At 45.4% G+C, this 19,225-nt stretch overlaps 1 protein-coding gene across 1 annotated transcript in view; it reads right to left on the bottom strand.

Annotated features, from left to right (window-relative positions):
* Nucleotides 1-19,225, bottom strand: part of ubr2 (ubiquitin protein ligase E3 component n-recognin 2) — a gene marked incomplete at its 5' end in the record, with an annotated part of 56,384 nt that overhangs the window by 22,264 nt on the left and 14,895 nt on the right. Inside the window, 19 exons of the mRNA XM_079230277.1 lie at nt 10-218; nt 352-533; nt 617-700; nt 1,435-1,544; nt 1,852-1,954; nt 2,661-2,815; nt 2,907-2,955; nt 3,057-3,159; nt 3,519-3,571; nt 3,792-3,916; nt 4,299-4,362; nt 7,346-7,462; nt 8,998-9,063; nt 10,883-10,993; nt 13,735-13,796; nt 14,520-14,703; nt 14,918-15,046; nt 16,350-16,449; nt 16,605-16,768. Coding sequence (XP_079086403.1) covers nt 10-218; nt 352-533; nt 617-700; nt 1,435-1,544; nt 1,852-1,954; nt 2,661-2,815; nt 2,907-2,955; nt 3,057-3,159; nt 3,519-3,571; nt 3,792-3,916; nt 4,299-4,362; nt 7,346-7,462; nt 8,998-9,063; nt 10,883-10,993; nt 13,735-13,796; nt 14,520-14,703; nt 14,918-15,046; nt 16,350-16,449; nt 16,605-16,768 — 2,170 coding nt within the window. The remainder of the gene's footprint in view (nt 1-9; nt 219-351; nt 534-616; nt 701-1,434; nt 1,545-1,851; nt 1,955-2,660; nt 2,816-2,906; nt 2,956-3,056; nt 3,160-3,518; nt 3,572-3,791; nt 3,917-4,298; nt 4,363-7,345; nt 7,463-8,997; nt 9,064-10,882; nt 10,994-13,734; nt 13,797-14,519; nt 14,704-14,917; nt 15,047-16,349; nt 16,450-16,604; nt 16,769-19,225) is intronic.

Here is a 19,225-nt window from a genome sequence, read left to right as displayed (position 1 = left end):
CCTGCCCACCTGGGTCAGGTAGGTTGCAGCGGCGGTTTTTAGACAACACTGTTGATCTCTGGATGAAGGCCGCCAGCACCATGGCTCTGCCTTGACCTCTGACCTCCTGCTCCTCCTGACATAGGATACAGGTCACCAGCTGACGGCGCTTGGCTCCGCCCACTCTCCTGGGACCAACACACACCTGAGCAGCGCAGGTGGACTCCGAACTGGGAGGACTGGAAGGGGAGAAAATGTTTCACTATTCTTTTATGTAACCTTCATTAGATTTTTCGTTTCACCTGTGTGTACAGATGTAGACAGGTATATACACAGGTGTATAAACGTGTGGACAGGTGTGTCCAGGTGTACCTGTTGTCTACAGCAGCAGACGTGGACACCTCCAGCTCCTCCAGACTCTGTTGGAAAAGCTCCTTGTTCTCATTGATGAAATGTTTCTGCATCTCAGACATTTGAGCCATGATCTTCTCCCTCCGGAGACGAGCCATCTCCGCCTTCCTCTTTCTCTCCGCCTTGTCTTTGTCTCGCACCGTCTGCAGAGAGAGGACAGCCTCCTCCTCATCATCATCATCATCATCATCATCATCATCATCATCATCAATGTTTGACGTCTCACCTCCTCTGGTCCTTGTCCCTGGCAGACGGGGACGGTGAAGGTGGAGGACGTTTGTTCTCTCATTGTTTTGATGTTTGCAACCATCTGACGACACAAACAAACATCTACGTCTCCATATGAACATCTCAAAGACCCACAGAGACATCCAGGTCAACCGCCAGAGGTATGTCCAACACAACTATGTCCTTTACCTCCAGAGGTATGTCCAACACAACTATGTCCTTTACCTCCAGAGGTATGTCCAACACAACTATGTCCTCTACCTCCAGAGGTATGTCCAACACAACTATGTCCTTTACCTCCAGAGGTATGTCCAACACAACTATGTCCTTTACCTCCAGAGGTATGTCCAACACAACTATGTCCTTTACCTCCAGAGGTATGTCCAACACAACTATGTCCTTTACCTCCAGAGTTATGTCCAACACAACTATGTCCTTTACCTTCAGAGTTATGTCCAACACAACAGGACAACTGTCAAAAATATTGTTAAATTGTACAATAATTTGTTGAATTGCAGCTGGTCTCCATGAATGTAATGGCTACCTCACTAATGGTCAAAACACAATGAACAAACACATTTAAAGAAACACCAAAAAAGTACAACATTTTGTTTGCAAAAGTGGATTAAACACTGACATTATCAAAACATTATTTTGATACTTTTTACAGAACAAACTAAACTGTGTGAAGTTAACCCATGCTGATATAGTTTAACTATGTAATATTATTTATTAGCGCCTCAACTGAAATCAAACTGAGCCTGTACAACAGATCAGATCTATAGGCTGTGACATCAGAGTCACATCATTGCTCACCTTGAGGATCCAGGTGATCATGTCTTTGTGAACCTCCAGGTGTGGAGCGTTCTGCAGACTCTCCAACAGAGCCATAGCACTTCCTGAAGTACTGGGAGCTTCACCTGGACCTAAACACACACACACACACACACACACACACACACACACACACACACACACACACACACACACACACACACACACACACACACACACACACACACACACATGCACACACTCTTTATTGCCTGTATTATAGTGCAGCATGGAGAAGGACTCTAGTCCACATAATCTGCAAAGAGCAGAGTCACAGTTCTGAGGTCCTCAAACCGGAGTACATTATGTCTATCTATACCTAATGTGTGTATATACTAATGTGTATATATACTGAATGTGTGTATATACTGAATGGGTGTTTATAATGTGTGTACTGACGTGTGATCTTGCAGGAGTAGTTAAATGTGATGTCATCGTCTCTGCTGCTGCTTTCCAGCTGCTGCTCTTCCTCTAGAAGAGCCACACCCACCAGATGAAGAACCTGTACACAGTATAGACACAGTATATACACACACATTACACACACAGTATATACACACACAGTGCACACATAGAGAGAGGATACAGTTAGAACAGTCATATTAATACACCCACATAAGGTTAGGTTTAGTACACCACCCATAGAGTGAGGCTCTAGTACACCACTAATAGGGATAGGGAATAGTACACCCTCATCTAGAACACCACCCATAGGGTTAGGGCCTAACACACCCCCATCTAGAACACCACCCATAGGGTTAGGGCCTAACACACCCCCATCTAGAACACCACCATAGGGTTAGGGAATAGTACACCCCCATCTAGAACACCACCCATAGGGTTAGGGAATAGTACACCCCCATCTAGAACACCACCCATAGGGTTAGGGAATAGTACACCCCCATCTAGAACACCACCCATAGGGTTAGGGAATAGTACACCCCCATCTAGAACACCACCCATAGGGTTAGGGAATAGTACACCCCCATCTAGAACACCACCCATAGGGTTAGGGAATAGTACACCCCCATCTAGAACACCACCCATAGGGTTAGGGAATAGTACACCCCCATCTAGAACACCACCCATATGGTTAGGATCTAGTACACCCCCATCTAGAACACCACCCATATGGTTAGGATCTACTACACCCCCATCTAGAACACCACCCATATGGTTAGGATCTAGTACACCCCCTTGTGCCTCACCCTCTGCAGCATGGACTCAGTCCAGCCCCCCCCACTGGGCTCCACAGCCCACTGCAGCACAGCGTCCTCTACAGCCAGCAGCACATCACACTGAAGCAGGTTCACCAGGCTGCCGAACAGAGGACAGAGAAGGGGTGGGGCAGGAGGGGGGAGGGCTGAGCGTGCACGTGCACACACACACACACACATTACCACCATGAAACATCATCACACAGGTGTAACTACTAGACAGACAGGTGTGTTTACCTGTGGTCTCTCCGTTCTGTCTCCTCAGCTTCCTCTGAGCTTCCTCAGCCTGCAACGCATCACACACTGTTACCATGACATCACACATTGTTGCCATGACATCACACACCGTTACCATCCCCTGATCAATCACCTGATCAGAGTGTATACCTTGGACTGGTCGGCTCTGCTGAAGTGATGAAAATAGAGGTTGAAGTGTTTGTTCCACTCAGGTCTTAGTTCATACAGACCTCGACCCGTCACGCCTGGTTTCCTGTTAACACAGTGGATCTGTATTAGATCTGTAGTAGATCTATAGAAGATCTGGAGTAGATCTATAGTAGAGCTGTAGAAGATATGGAGTAGATCTATAGTAGATCTATAGAAGATCTGGAGTAGATCTATAGTAGATCTGTAGAAGATCTGGAGTAGATCTATAGTAGATCTATAGAAGATCTGGAGTAGATCTGTAGAAGATGTGTAGTATATCTGTATTAAATCTGTAGTAGATCTATAGTAGAGCTGTATTAGATATATAGTAGATCTTAGAGTTATGTGGACTTGTGTTTAAGGTGGAATGATGGTTGTTAAGGTGGACTTGTGTTTAAGGTGGTGGTGTTGAAGGAAACTGACTTGAATGAAGCCACGCTGTCGATGACTCGTTCCAGACCCGTCTCCTTGTTCCCCTTTAGAGAAGAAAAGACACAACACATGAACTATATGTAGGTATGCAGGTAAACAGAAGGACAGGTGAACAGGCAGACAGGAGAACAGACAGACAGGTAAACAGAAGGACAGGTGAACAGACAGACAGGAGAACAGACAGACAGGTAAACAGAAGGACAGGTGAACAGACAGACAGGTGAACAGACAGACAGGTGAACAGACAGACAGGTAAACACTCACATTCTCTGGCAGAGCCTTCACCAGCTCGCTGTGAGCCATCGGTCTGATTGACAGCTGATGGATGATTTCTCTTCTGACCTCATCAGAGGGCTCCACCTGGCCGACACCTGACACGTAGCGCTCACCTGTACACACACACACACACCTTCAGATGCAGTCACCTGTACACACACACACACACACACACCTTCAGATGCAGTCACCTGTACACACACACACACACCTTCAGATGCAGTCACCTGTACACACACACACCTTCAGATGCAGTCACCTGTACACACAAACACACCTTCAGATGCAGTCGGCATCTCGTGGGTTCCATCAGTGCAGAAGGGTCCTCCAAAAAAAATGTATGCGCTAATTAAGACTAACTATGCTCAGCTGTTGTTGTTGTTGTGTTTTCTGAGATGCATTGTGTTTTTGTCCGTACACAACTCACCTAAATATATAATATAGGTCGAGTTGTTTTTTGACATTTTAATACGAAAAATTTGAAAGCAGACTCACCAACCACCATGATGATGAGGTGAAGCATCTCCTCGATCAGAGTGTTGTTCTGCTGGACCACATCCTGTCACACAGTAGAGCCTGTTAGTGTCTGTACCCAGTCTATTATAGTCAGTACTGACCATGCTAGTGTCTGTACCGAGTCTATTATAGTCAGTACTGACCATGCTAGTGTCTGTACCCAGTCTATTATAGTCAGTACTGACCATGCTAGTGTCTGTACCCAGTCTATTATAGTCAGTACTGACCATGCTAGTGTCTGTACCCAGTCTATTATAGTCAGTACTGACCATGCTAGTGTCTGTACCCAGTCTGTTATAGTCAGTACTGACCATGTTAGTGTCTGTACCTAGTCTGTTATAGTCAGTACTGACCATGTTAGTGTCTGTACCTAGTCAGTACTGACCATGTTAGTGTCTGTACCCAGTCTGTTATAGTCAGTACTGACCATGTTAGTGTCTGTACCCAGTCTGTTATAGTCAGTACTGACCATGCTAGTGTCTGTACCCAGTCTGTTATAGTCAGTACTGACCATGCTAGTGTCTGTACCCAGTCTGTTATAGTCAGTACTGACCATGTTAGTGTCTGTACCTAGTCAGTACTGACCATGTTAGTGTCTGTACCTAGTCAGTACTGACCATGTTAGTGTCTGTACCTAGTCTGTTATAGTCAGTACTGACCATGTTAGTGTCTGTACCTAGTCAGTACTGACCATGTTAGTGTCTGTACCCAGTCTGTTATAGTCAGTACTGACCATGTTAGTGTCTGTACCCAGTCTGTTATAGTCAGTACTGACCATGTTAGTGTCTGTACCCAGTCTGTTATAGTCAGTACTGACTATGATAGTGTCTGTACCTAGTCAGTACTGACCATGTTAGTGTCTGTACCCAGTCTCTTATAGTCAGTACTGACCATGTTAGTGTCTGTACCTAGTTTGCTACAGTCAGTACTGACCATGTTAGTGTCTGTACCTAGTCAGTACTGACCATGTTAGTGTCTGTACCTAGTCAGTACTGACCATGTTAGTGTCTGCACCCAGTCTGTTATAGTCTGTACTGACCATGTTAGTGTCTTTACCTAGTCAGTACTGACCATGTTAGTGTATGTACCTAGTCTGTTATAGTCAGTACTGACCATGTTAGTGTCTGTACCTAGTCTGTTATAGTCAGTACTGACCATGTTAGTGTCTGTACCTAGTCTGTTATAGTCAGTACTGACCATGTTAGTGTCTGTACCTAGTCAGTACTGACCATGTTAGTGTCTGTACCTAGTCTGTTAAAGTCAGTACTGACCATGTTAGTGTCTGTACCTAGTCAGTACTGACCATGTTAGTGTCTGTACCCAGTCTGTTATAGTCAGTACTGACCATGTTAGTGTCTGTACCCAGTCTGTTATAGTCAGTACTGACCATGTTAGTGTCTGTACCCAGTCTGTTATAGTCAGTACTGACCATGATAGTGTCTGTACCTAGTCAGTACTGACCATGTTAGTGTCTGTACCTAGTCAGTACTGACCATGTTAGTGTCTGTACCCAGTCTGTTATAGTCAGTACTGACCATGTTAGTGTCTGTACCCAGTCTGTTATAGTCAGTACTGACCATGTTAGTGTCTGTACCCAGTCTGTTATAGTCAGTACTGACCATGATAGTGTCTGTACCTAGTCAGTACTGACCATGTTAGTGTCTGTACCTAGTCAGTACTGACCATGTTAGTGTCTGTACCCAGTCTGTTATAGTCAGTACTGACCATGTTAGTGTCTGTACCTAGTTTGCTACAGTCAGTACTGACCATGTTAGTGTCTGTACCTAGTCAGTACTGACCATGTTAGTGTCTGTACATAGTCAGTACTGACCATGTTAGTGTCTGTACCTAGTCAGTACTGACCATGGTAGTGTCTGTACCTAGTCTGTTATAGTCAGTACTGACCATGTTAGTGTCTGTACCTAGTCAGTACTGACCATGTTAGTGTCTGTACCCAGTCTGTTATAGTCAGTACTGACCATGTTAGTGTCTGTACCTAGTCAGTACTGACCATGTTAGTGTCTGTACCCAGTTTGTTATAGTCAGTACTGACCATGTTAGTGTCTGTACCCAGTCTGTTAGTCAGTACTGACCATGTTAGTGTCTGTACCTAGTCAGTACTGACCATGTTTGTGTCTGTACCTAGTCAGTACTGACCATGTTAGTGTCTGTACCCAGTCTGTTATAGTCAGTACTGACCATGTTAGTGTCTGTACCTAGTCTGCTACAGTCAGTACTGACTATATTAGTGTCTGTACCCAGTCAGTACTGACCTTGTTAGTGTCTGTACCTAGTCAGTACTGATCATGTTAGTGTATGTACCTAGTCAGTACTGACCATGTTAGTGTATGTACCTAGTATGTTATAGTCAGTACTGATCATGTTAGTGCCTGTACCTAGTCTGTTAGTCAGTACTGACCATGTTAGTGTCTGAACCCAGTCTGTTATAGTCAGTACTGACCATGTTAGTGTCTGTACCTAGTCTGTTATAGTCAGTACTGACCATGTTAGTGTCTGTACCTAGTCAGTACTGACCATGTTAGTGTCTGTACCTAGTCAGTACTGACCATGTTAGTGTCTGTACCGAGTCTGTTATAGTCAGTACTGACCATGTTAGTGTCTGTACCTAGTCTGCTACAGTCAGTACTGACTATATTAGTGTCTGTACCTAGTCAGTACTGACCATGTTAGTGTCTGTACCTAGTCAGTACTGACCATGTTAGAGTCTGTACCTAGTCTGTTATAGTCAGTACTGATCATGTTAGTGCCTGTACCCAGTCTGTTATAGTCAGTACTGACTATCTTAGTGTCTGTACCCAGTCTGTTATAGTCAGGACTGACTATGTTAGCCTCTGTATTTCTAGCTAAAGTCTGTTATAGTGTCAGTAGTCAGTACTGACCTTGTTAGTCTCTCTGTATCTCTTCCTGCAGTCTGTTATAGCGTCAGTAGAGTCAGTACTGACCTTGTTAGTCTCTCTGTATCTCTTCCTGCAATCTGCTATAGCGTCAGTAGAGTCAGTACTGACCTTGTTAGCTTCTCTGTATCTCTTCCTGCAATCTGCGGAGCTGAAAATGTGAAACAGTTCGAACCGACTCAGGACGATCATGAGGAAGTGGTTTGGATCCATCATGGCCGCCCCGGTCTGGACGGGAGGAGAAAAGACAGGAATTTAGGAGACCACACACTGCAACTGCCAGTGGTAAATGGGGGTCAGTATTTCTGGTTCATACAACTGAAAAATGTATCAGAAGGGATGGCACAAAATCAATGTGGTTACACTCATTATCAAGTGCACATTTCTTAAATAATATTATACAAACACTAGGCACTAGTGACAACTTTATTGTGAGTAACATTGTGAACACATGGATTAGTGTAAAGAAGTGTTTTCTATCAATAGAAAATACTCTTTTGATGCACTGATTGTTAATAACCCCAATTTTAATCACCTCAAGGATGAGTACGGGCTTCCCAAAACACCGTTTTTCAGATTTTTACAAATTCGTAGCCAATATAAAGAAGCTCATGGACTAGAGCCAATATAAAGAAGCTCATGGACTAGAGCCAATATAAAGAAGCTCATGGACCAGACCCAATATAAAGAAGCTCATGGATTAGAGCCAATATAAAGAAGCTCATGGACCAGACCCAATATAAAGAAGCTCATGGATTAGAGCCAATATAAAGAAGGTCATGGATTAGAGCCAATATAAAAAAGGTCATGGATTAGAGCCAATATAAAAAAGGTCATGGATTAGAGCCAATATAAAAAAGGTCATGGATTAGAGCCAATATAAAGAAGTTCATGGACTAGAGCCAATATAAAGAAGCTCATGGACCAGACCCAATATAAAGAAGCTCATGGACTAGAGCCAATATAAAGAAGGTCATGGACTAGAGCCAATATAAAGAAGGTCATGGACTAGAGCCAATATAAAGAAGGTCATGGACTAGAGCCAATATAAAGAAGGTCATGGACTAGAGCCAATATAAAGAAGGTCATGGACTAGAGCCAATATAAAGAAGGTCATGGACCAGAGCCGATCGAGTCATTGATGTTCTACAACTCGTCCCATTGGAAAGACTCACACGTTCTCCAAGGAGACATGAACGGGGTTTTCTCCGTTTGGAACCCTTTTATGTACTTTATTGGCGAGGACTATGCCGAAACCATACGAAGAGGCTTTGCAACCTTGGGACCCAAGTGAGTCGGTGAGGGGACGGGTCCACGATATTCATTATGGTTTAATTGTTGTGACAATGTGTCTTCCTGTACATAATCTTTCTTGGGTCAGTGTCCTGTATACACTGACAATGAAAGGCTGGTATACATGAGAGGTTGACACTTTGGGATCCAAGGGCCTCCCGAGGGCATCAATGCACAATATTCATTAATATAACAATGTTATCGTAGGTTCAATATGGAGGATGATGATTTATGTCTGATTTATGTCCGTGTTTTCGGTAGTTGGTTGTTACGCCGTTATGTATTACTTTTAATTTTATTTTTTGTTGTCTAGTTTGAGGTAATGTGTAACTTGTATACACTTAAAATAAAATGATTGAAAGAAAGGAGACCACACACAAAATACACAAAACCACAAGTAGAGGTGATTCTGTGAGTCGTTGCCCAGCGGGTCAACATTATTAATAATAATAATAATAATAATAATCTACCTGTAGCATGATGATGTCCTTGTCGAACATCTCCACTCGGCACTTGACGTTGTGATAATAATAAATCTGAAACACACAACAAGACAACTTCATTCATAAATCACAAAGAGAGAACATCTCATGTTTCTCAGTTCAACAACTGTGAATTATGAATATGTTCAGTGATTTACAGACTATCAAATGACTGAGGTCATTTCCTCGATTGTATGTGTGATGTATGTGTGTACTATGTACTCTGTATGTGTGTACTATGTACTCTGTATGTAGTGTCTACTATGTAATCTGTATGTGTGTACTATGTACTCTGTACTATGTACTCTTTACCAGCGCATGGTCGCAGAGTAAAACTGAACAGCTGATCTGCCGTCTCTCTGAAATCAGTGTTGTTCTGGTTGCAGTGTCTTGCTCAAGGACACGGCGACGTGGACTGGAGGGGCCGAGGCGCGAACCTCCAACCCTCTGGTTGAAGGACGGGCATGCTAACCGCTTAGCCACAGTCACCCCAACTGTCTATTTGAGTGAAACCAGTGTTTTTGCAGTGTAGGTGGGTGGGTCCTTAGGTATTTCCTGAGTAATGTTGCACGGTATACCGATACTACAAAGGTACCCGTACGTTAAAAAACGATACAATTTTGCATATTTTTAGTATCGATACTTCCTCAAAATAGCGCGCTTCCTTAAAACTGCTCCGCTTGTCTCTCTCATGCATTGAGCGCATGGAGGCGGGGCTGCAGGAGGCGGGGCTGCAGGAGGCGGGGCTGCAGGAGGCGGGGCTGCAGGAGGCAGGGCTGCAGGAGGCGGGGCTGCAGGAGGCAGGGCTGCAGGAGGCAGGGCTGCAGGAGGCGGGGCTGCAGGAGGCGGGGCTGCAGGAGGCAGGGCTGCAGGAGGCGGGGCTGCAGGAGGCGGGGCTGCGACATGGCGAGTGCAGGAGCTTTTTGCCAACCGTCTAACACAAAGACCCGTCTGCAAAACGTGTTTTAAAGCCACACAGACTAAGGGAGTAACACGTCGAACACGGCAAAGCACCGTTCAGGCAGACACCGCGCACCTTTGAAGGAGTTCAACGAACGACAGGTAATGTGAATATAAACATGAAAACCCCCAGCTCACCATATACAGCCTAACAGAGTAGCCTCAGACTTGTTTGATGATAGCATAATGATCATGAGGTCAGAATGCACACAAGTGTACCAAATGAAACACAATTAATGCAAACTGGCGACATGAGGGTGGATCTTGAGCTAATTATTTTTAGTTAAGGAAAAATAACTTCCATGAATTGAGATACAATATGAAGTGAAAACATCAAACTCACTAAATAGTAAATAGTTGTAACAAGTGCAATAGTTGCAAGTGTGAATATTCGCAATTCTGCCAGACAGCATAAAGAGACTGCTGTCTCATTGTTCCCATAGTATAATTGCATGTGTGTATTGGTGAGAGGTGGTGGCATGTTTTTCATTGTTGTTTTTCAATAAAGGGGAGAAATTACCCTTTAATTATGTGTCCATCGACAAACACCTGAATCCACAAGTCCCAGTGAAAGGTGGCGCTCCACCCAACAGAGCTCCTGTGAGCGTCATGTAGGAGCTCAGTGAGCAGAGGGCGGGGCCTCCAGACCTGCTCATCTAACAACATCTGAATCTTTTTTTTTATTTAGCTATTAATAGAAACATCCCATAAACATCCCAGTAGTCCCCAGAGGGTAAAGAATGAAACCACATCATATATTCATGGTGGTAGTCTCTGTTCATTGAAAGACTGTCTCCGCTGGTTCCTTACTGTTGGTATTTATAATACACGTGACTGCTGGTTGTGTATTATGGGATGTCTCCTGCATGATGTAAACTGATTACTCAGCATTGATCAGCTGGTATCGACTCACCTGGTTGATCAGGGAGAAGCCATTCCTCCTCCACATCCCAGCATGCACCTGGGCACAGAGCACCAGACAGCGGAGGGGGAGTTCGATCAGGAGGGGGGGGCTGAGTTGTCCCTGAAGACACGCACACACACACACACGCACGCACACACGCACACACACGCACACACACACACACACACACACGCACACGCACGCACGCACACACGCACACACGCACACACACACAGACACACACGCAGACACACGCACACGCACACACACACACACACGCACACACACACACACACGCACACAGACATACGCACACAGACACACATGCAGACACACGCACACACACACACAGACACACGCACACACAGACACACGCACACGCACACACAGACACACATGCAGGCACACACACACACACAGACACACGCACACACAGACACACACACACACGGACACACAGACACACACACACACGCACACACAGACACACACACACACGGACACACGCACACGCAGACACACACGCACACAGACACACATGCAGACACACATGCAGACACACGCACACACACACACAGACACACGCACACACAGACACACGCACACGCACACACAGACACACATGCAGGCACACACACACACACGCACACGCACACACACACACACACGCACACACACACACACACGCACACAGACATACGCACACAGACACACATGCAGACACACGCACACACACACACAGACACACGCACACACAGACACACGCACACGCACACACAGACACACATGCAGGCACACACACACACACAGACACACGCACACACAGACACACACACACACGGACACACAGACACACACACACACGCACACACAGACACACACACACACGGACACACGCACACGCAGACACACACGCACACAGACACACATGCAGACACACATGCAGACACACGCACACACACACACAGACACACGCACACACAGACACACGCACACGCACACACAGACACACATGCAGGCACACACACACACACGCACACACAGACACACACACACACGGACACACGCACACGCAGACACACACGCACACAGACACACACACACACACGCACACACGCACGCACACACGCACGCACACACGCACACACACACACACGCACACGCACGCACACACGCACACAGACACACACGCAGACACACACACACGCACACACACACACACACACACGCACACACACACACACACACACGCACACAGACATACGCACACAGACACACACACAGACACACGCACACACAGACACACGCACACGCACACACAGACACACATGCAGGCACACACACACACACAGACACACGCACACGCAGACACACACGCACACAGACACACATGCAGACACACGCACACGCACACAGACACACGCACACACACACACAGACACACGCAGACACACACGCACACACAGACACACGCACACACATGCAGACACACGCACACACACACAGACACACGCAGACACACACGCACACACAGACACACGCACACACATGCAGACACACGCACACACACACAGACACACGCACACACACGCACACACAGACACACGCACACACACACACAGACACACGCACACACATGCAGACACACGCACACACACACAGACACACGCACACACACACACACGCAGACACACGCACACACAGACACACGCACACACACACACAGACACATATGCAGACACACGCACACCCCCACACACACACAGACACACGCACACACAGACACACGAACATGCAGACACACACACGCACACACGCACAAAGACACATGCACACACAGACACACACGCACACAGACACACACGCACACGCAGACACACACGCACACAGACACACGCACACAGACACACGCACACACACACACACAGACACACGCACACACAGACACACGCACACACACACACACACAGACAGACGCACACACGCAGACACACGCACACACAGACACACACACACGCACACAGACACACATGCAGACACATGCACACACACACACGCACACACGCACACACGCACACACAGACACACACACACGCAGACACACGCACACACACGCAGACACACACGCACACACAGACACACACACACGCACACAGACACACATGCAGACACACGCACACGCACACACACACACAGACACACGAACACGCAGACACACACGCAGACACAGACACACGCACACGCAGACATGCACACACACGCACATGTTTTGGACATGAGCATGAATTATTTACAACTCAACAGAGAGTGCAGCTTTAACACATGAAGCATAGACTTCTATACAACCAGAGGAGTCTCCCCCTGGTGGTCAGGAGAGAGAATGCAGCTTTAACACATGAAGCATAGACTTCTATACAACCAGAGGAGTCCCCCCCTGGTGGTCAGGAGAGAGAATGCAGCTTTAACACATGAAGCATAGACTTCTATACAACCAGAGGAGTCCCCCCCTGGTGGTCAGGAGAGAGAATGCAGCTTTAACACATGAAGCATAGACTTCTATACAACCAGAGGAGTCGCCCCCTGGTGGTCAAGAGAGAGAATGCAGCTTTAACACATGGAGTCACCCCCTGGTGGTCAGGAGAGAGAATGCAGCTTTAACACATGAAGCATAGACTTCTATACAACCAGAGGAGTTGCCCCCTGGTGGTCAAGAGAGAGAATGCAGCTTTAACACATGAAGCATAGACTTCTATACAACCAATGGTCAGCTGATGCTCAAATACCACAGACAGACAGGTTACTGACCAATACCACAGACAGACAAGTTACCGACCAATACCACAGACAGACAGGTTACTGACCAGAGGAAGCTGTTCAGGGAAACGAGACGCAACTTCTGTCCTGCTGAGGAGAACATGAAGACCTGAGGAGGACAAAGATCAGACATATGACATATGTGTTACTGTGAGTGTGTAACTGAGTGTGTAACAGTGTGTGTAACAGTGTGGGTAACAGTGTGCGCAACTGAGTGCGCAACTGAGTGCGTAACTGAGTGTGTAACAGTGTGTGTAACAGTGTGTGTAACAGTGTGTGTAACAGTGTGTGTAACAGCGTGGGTAACAGCGTGGGTAACAGTGTGCGTAACAGTGTGCGTAACTAAGTGTGTAACTAAGTGTGTAACAGTGTGTGTAACTGATTGTGTAACAGTGTGTGTAACTGAGTGTGTAACAGTGTGTGTAACAGTGTGTGTAACTGAGTGTGTAACTGAGTGTGTAACAGTGTGCGTAACAGTGTGCGTAACAGTGTGCGTAACAGTGTGCGTAACAGTGTGCGTAACAGTGTGTGTAACTGAGTGTGTAACTGAGTGTGTAACAGTGTGTGTAACTGAGTGTGTAACTGAGTGTGTAACAGTGTGTGTAACAGTGTGCGTAACAGTGTGCGTAACAGTGTGCGTAACAGTGTGCGTAACAGTGTGCGTAACAGTGTGCGTAACAGTGTGCGTAACTGAGTGTGTAACAGTGTGCGTAACAGTGTGCGTAACTGAGTGTAACAGTGTGTGTAACAGCGTGTGTAACAGTGTGTGTAACTGAGTGTGTAACAGTGTGTGTAACAGTGTGTGTAACTGCGCATGGTACCATGTGTTTACCTGCCAGTAGCCTGCAGACTGGGAGATGTATGGATACTTTGTCCTGAGACACCTGGTACCTGAACGTCTCCACACAGTGACCCGCTACACTCAAGCTGATTGGCTGCTCCCCGTCTGGAAGGCCGCTGTGACAGTGACTGAGCGCGCTCAGACACTTCCTGTAGGCCTCGATCAGCACGCGCTCCTGAGGATACCAAACACAACTCATAGAAGTGGAATACACACATTACATTTGGTTTAATCTTTGTTTAAACCTGAATGTAAAAAGGGAACCAGGAGAACAGCAGCTGTATTATTCATGTACTTTAGTACGTCATACTTCTATACAGTATGTAGTAGTCTGCAGTATCTTGTATCTAGTATAAGTAGTAGTAGTAGTAGTAGTAGTACAGTCTCACATCAGTGGAGCACCACTCCTGGATCATGGAGATGATGTGAGTCAGTTTCATCTGCAGAGTGAATGCTGCCTCCCACTCAGGCTCCATCTCTATGTGCTGCCCCACCTGTCTCACCACCGGGTCCATACCCTGTAGAGACAGACAGGTTCAGTCAGTCAGACAGACAGACAAACAGACAGCTTCAGACAGACAGACAGACAGACAGACAGACAGACAGCTTCAGACAGTCAGCTTCAGACAGACAGACAGACAGACAGACAGCTACAGACAGACAGCTTCTGCTTCAGACAGACAGACAGCTTCAGACAGACAGCTTCAGACAGACAGCTTCAGACAGACAGACAGCTTCTGCTTCAGACAGACAGACAGACAGCTTCAGACAGACAGCTTCAGACAGACAGACAGACAGACAGCTTCAGACAGACAGACAAAGACAGACAGACAGACAGCTTCAGACAGACAGACAGAGACAGACAGACAGACAGCTTCTGCTTCAGACAGACAGACAGCTTCTGCTTCAGACAGACAGACAGCTTCTGCTTCAGACAGACAGACAGCTTCAGACAGACAGCTTCAGACAGACAGACAGACAGCTTCAGACAGACAGACAGACAGACAGACAGCTTCAGACAGACAGACAGAGACAGACAGACAGACAGCTTCTGCTTCAGACAGACAGACAGCTTCAGACAGACAGACAGCTTCAGACAGACAGCTTCAGACAGACAGACAGACAGACAGACAGCTTCAGACAGACAGACTAAGACAGACAGACAGACAGACAGCTTCAGACAGACAGACAGAGACAGACAGACAGCTTCAGACAGACAGACAGACAGACAGACAGACAGACAGCTTCAGACAGACAGACAGACAGCTTCAGACAGACAGCTTCAGACAGACAGACTAAGACAGACAGACAGACAGACAGCTTCAGACAGACAGACAGACAGCTACAGACAGACAGACAGACAGACAGACAGCTTCAGACAGACAGACAGAGACAGACAGACAGCTTCAGACAGACAGACAGACAGACAGACAGCTTCAGACAGACAGACAGCTTCAGACAGACAGACAGACAGCTTCAGACAGACAGACAGACAGACAGACAGACAGACAGACAGACAGACAGCTTCAGACAGACAGACAGACAGCTTCAGACAGACAGCTTCAGACAGACAGACTAAGACAGACAGACAGACAGACAGCTTCAGACAGACAGACAGACAGCTACAGACAGACAGACAGACAGACAGACAGACAGCTTCAGACAGACAGACAGAGACAGACAGACAGCTTCAGACAGACAGACAGACAGACAGACAGCTTCAGACAGACAGACAGACAGACAGCTTCAGACAGACAGACAGACAGCTTCAGACAGACAGACAGACAGCCTCAGATAGACAGACAGACAGTTGTAGGTTACCTGCATACACTTGAGCAGCTCCAGAAAAGCATCCAGACCTTCTAGAAACTTCAGCCTGAGCTGGTCGCTCCACTCAGAGGGAACACTGATGAGGACGTACCTGCACACACCAGGGACTGGTTTTACTGGTTTAGGACTGGAATACAACTGCTGTACAACTGGGACATTAGTCACAGTAACTGGTATAAACCAGTAGGTAATTGGGATACAACTGCCACAGTAACTAGTATAAACCAGTAGGTAACTGGTGCTCACTTCAGGTCCCCGATGAGACTCTGGACCCGTCCAAACTTGAAGGCCTGCTGGGCGGTGTAGCGGTCGAACTGGAAGCGCCCCTGCAGGTCTCGGTGGCGGAGGTGGTCTACAAAGGTCCTGATGATGGTGGTCATCAGGTTCTCCTCCACCATCAGCATCCGGGCCTGCAGCACCCCCCCCCATCCCCGGTTAGCACCGGTTAGTCTCCTTCACTGCTGAGCACATGCTCAGATGAACAACACTGATTCAAGGTGATTCAATGTATCTATATGTAGATCTATATGCAGAGGTGTCAAAAGTATTCACATTCATTACTCAAGTAGAAGTATAGATACTAGGGTTTAAAAATACTTCTGTAAAAGTTGAAGTATCAACTCAAGCTTTTTACTTAAGTAAAAGTGTAAAAGTACTGGTTTAAAAACTACTTAAAAGTATAAAAGTAAAAGTAATGTAAGGGGATTTTTTTTCTTCCATTAAGGACAAACTCTTAAGCCGCGTCTCAGGGGCCTATAGTGCACTACCCCACCTCCCCCAAAACAATCACTTTATAAAGGCCATAATGACTATAATGTTTTATGTTATGTTGAAAAATGTGGGATGCACTAGGCTACCCGTTTCAGCTGCATATATGCCCATTTAAAATGATCACATTTTATTACAATGCAAATACATTAAAGTAACATATGTGTACTACTGAGCATTAACATGCGTTTCATGGAGCGGAAGACATGATAACTAGTTGCCTATAAGTATTATTATTATAAGTATTGTAATAGTGCAAAATAGGAAGCGGCGGCGACTCCGACACAAACACTTAAAGCTGTGGTTCTCAAACTTTTTCTGTAAATAACATAATTGTGTGACTCATCTGTGCTTTTATAAATAACAGAATAAAGAAAATTGCAATCACTTTCAAATAAATCAGATTGCCCCATCAGACAATGTTTTGTGTAAGTTCTATCTGTGCAAAAAATAACTCATATTTAGTTACTACTGAATAGCTCATTGTGGAAAACAATAAGCTTTTAATTTTTTTTGCCAAACAAAACAGAATGAGTGCAGATATGTGAGCCATCAGGTTGTATCAGTATTAGTGGAGCAGTGAGCTGCTTTCCTCGACACATATGTTATAAACGGGGTTGTAGATTTGATACGGCCTCTCTCAATTCATGCTCAATATTGAGCTTAGATCTGTTTTTTTATTTTGAGAAGTGCAACAGCAGGAAAAGACGAGCTCACGGAGCTCACGGCGTCAAATCGCGCATGCGCAAGCTAACCTGTTAACGGCGTACCGTAACCATTTACCCGAAAGTACAGACATTTGTCCATGTATTTATTAATGACATGTTTTATATCCGTGTACTTTGTACTTTTGTAATATGTGAAGCCAGCAGCTCATTGTTGGTAGAAGACACGAGCACTTTGGCTCTTTCACCTGGAGCAGGAGAGCTGCTCTGGGTTCAGAGAGCTGCTCTGGGTTCAGAGAGCTGCTCTGGTTTCAGAGAGCTGCTCTGGCTTCAGAGAGCTGCTCCGGGTTCAGAGAGCTGCTCCGGCTTCAGAGAGCTGCTCCGGGTTCAGAGAGCCCACAGATACGTGCGCGCGCACACAGGTGAGCACTGAGCACACACACACACACACACACACACACACTCCGGGTTCAGAAAGCTGCTCCGGTTGCTCCTCACAGGAGAGCTGCTGTTGCATCTTCACCCTAGGAGCGTTTAAAACGCAGATATAGCGGTCTACTTTTCACGCGACATATTTTCCGACGCTCTCTGTCCGCTGCTGTGTGCTCAGCGCTCACCTGTGTGTGTGTGTGTGTGTGTGTGTGTGTGTGTGTGTGTGTGTGTGTCTGCTCAGTGCTCACCTGTGTGCGCGCACGTATCTGTGGGCAACGGGGCGGAGAGGTTTTTTTGTGTGTTTTTGAACGATGACAAAGTGAAAACAAACCAAAATGAAATAGTAACGAGGCTATTTTTAAAATGTATGGAGTAGAAAGTACAGATATTTGCGTGAAAATTTAAGTAAAAAGTCGTCTGAAAAATAAATACTCCAGTAAAGTATAGATACCCAAAATTTCTACTTAACTAAAGTAACGAAGTATTTGTACTTTGTTACTTGACACCTCTGTCTATATGTATCTATATGTATATCTATATGAATATCTATATGTATCTATATGTATATCTAAATGTATCTATATGAATCAATATGTATATCTATATGTATCCATATGAATATCTATATGTATATCTATGTGTATATATATGTAGATCTATATGTATCGATATGTATATATATATATATATGTATATGTATCTATATGTAGATCTATATGTATATATATATGTATATCTATATGTCTATATGTAGATCTATATGTAACTATATGCATATATATGTATCTATAGGTATATATATCTATATGTGTCTATATGTAGATCTATATGTAACTATATGCATATATATATGTATCTATAGGTATATATATCTATATGTGTCTATATGTATGTATATATATATATGTATCTATGTGTAGATCTATATGTATCTATATGTATATCTATATGTAGATCTATATGTATATCTATATGTATCTATATGTATATATATATATATAT

The sequence above is a fragment of the Taurulus bubalis genome (assembly GCF_910589615.1).
Source record: "Taurulus bubalis genome assembly, chromosome: 14".
NCBI classification, from domain to species: Eukaryota; Metazoa; Chordata; class Actinopteri; order Perciformes; family Cottidae; genus Taurulus; species Taurulus bubalis.
Note: the sequence above shows the minus strand (reverse complement) of the source record. Positions and strands in the feature narration are given on the sequence as shown.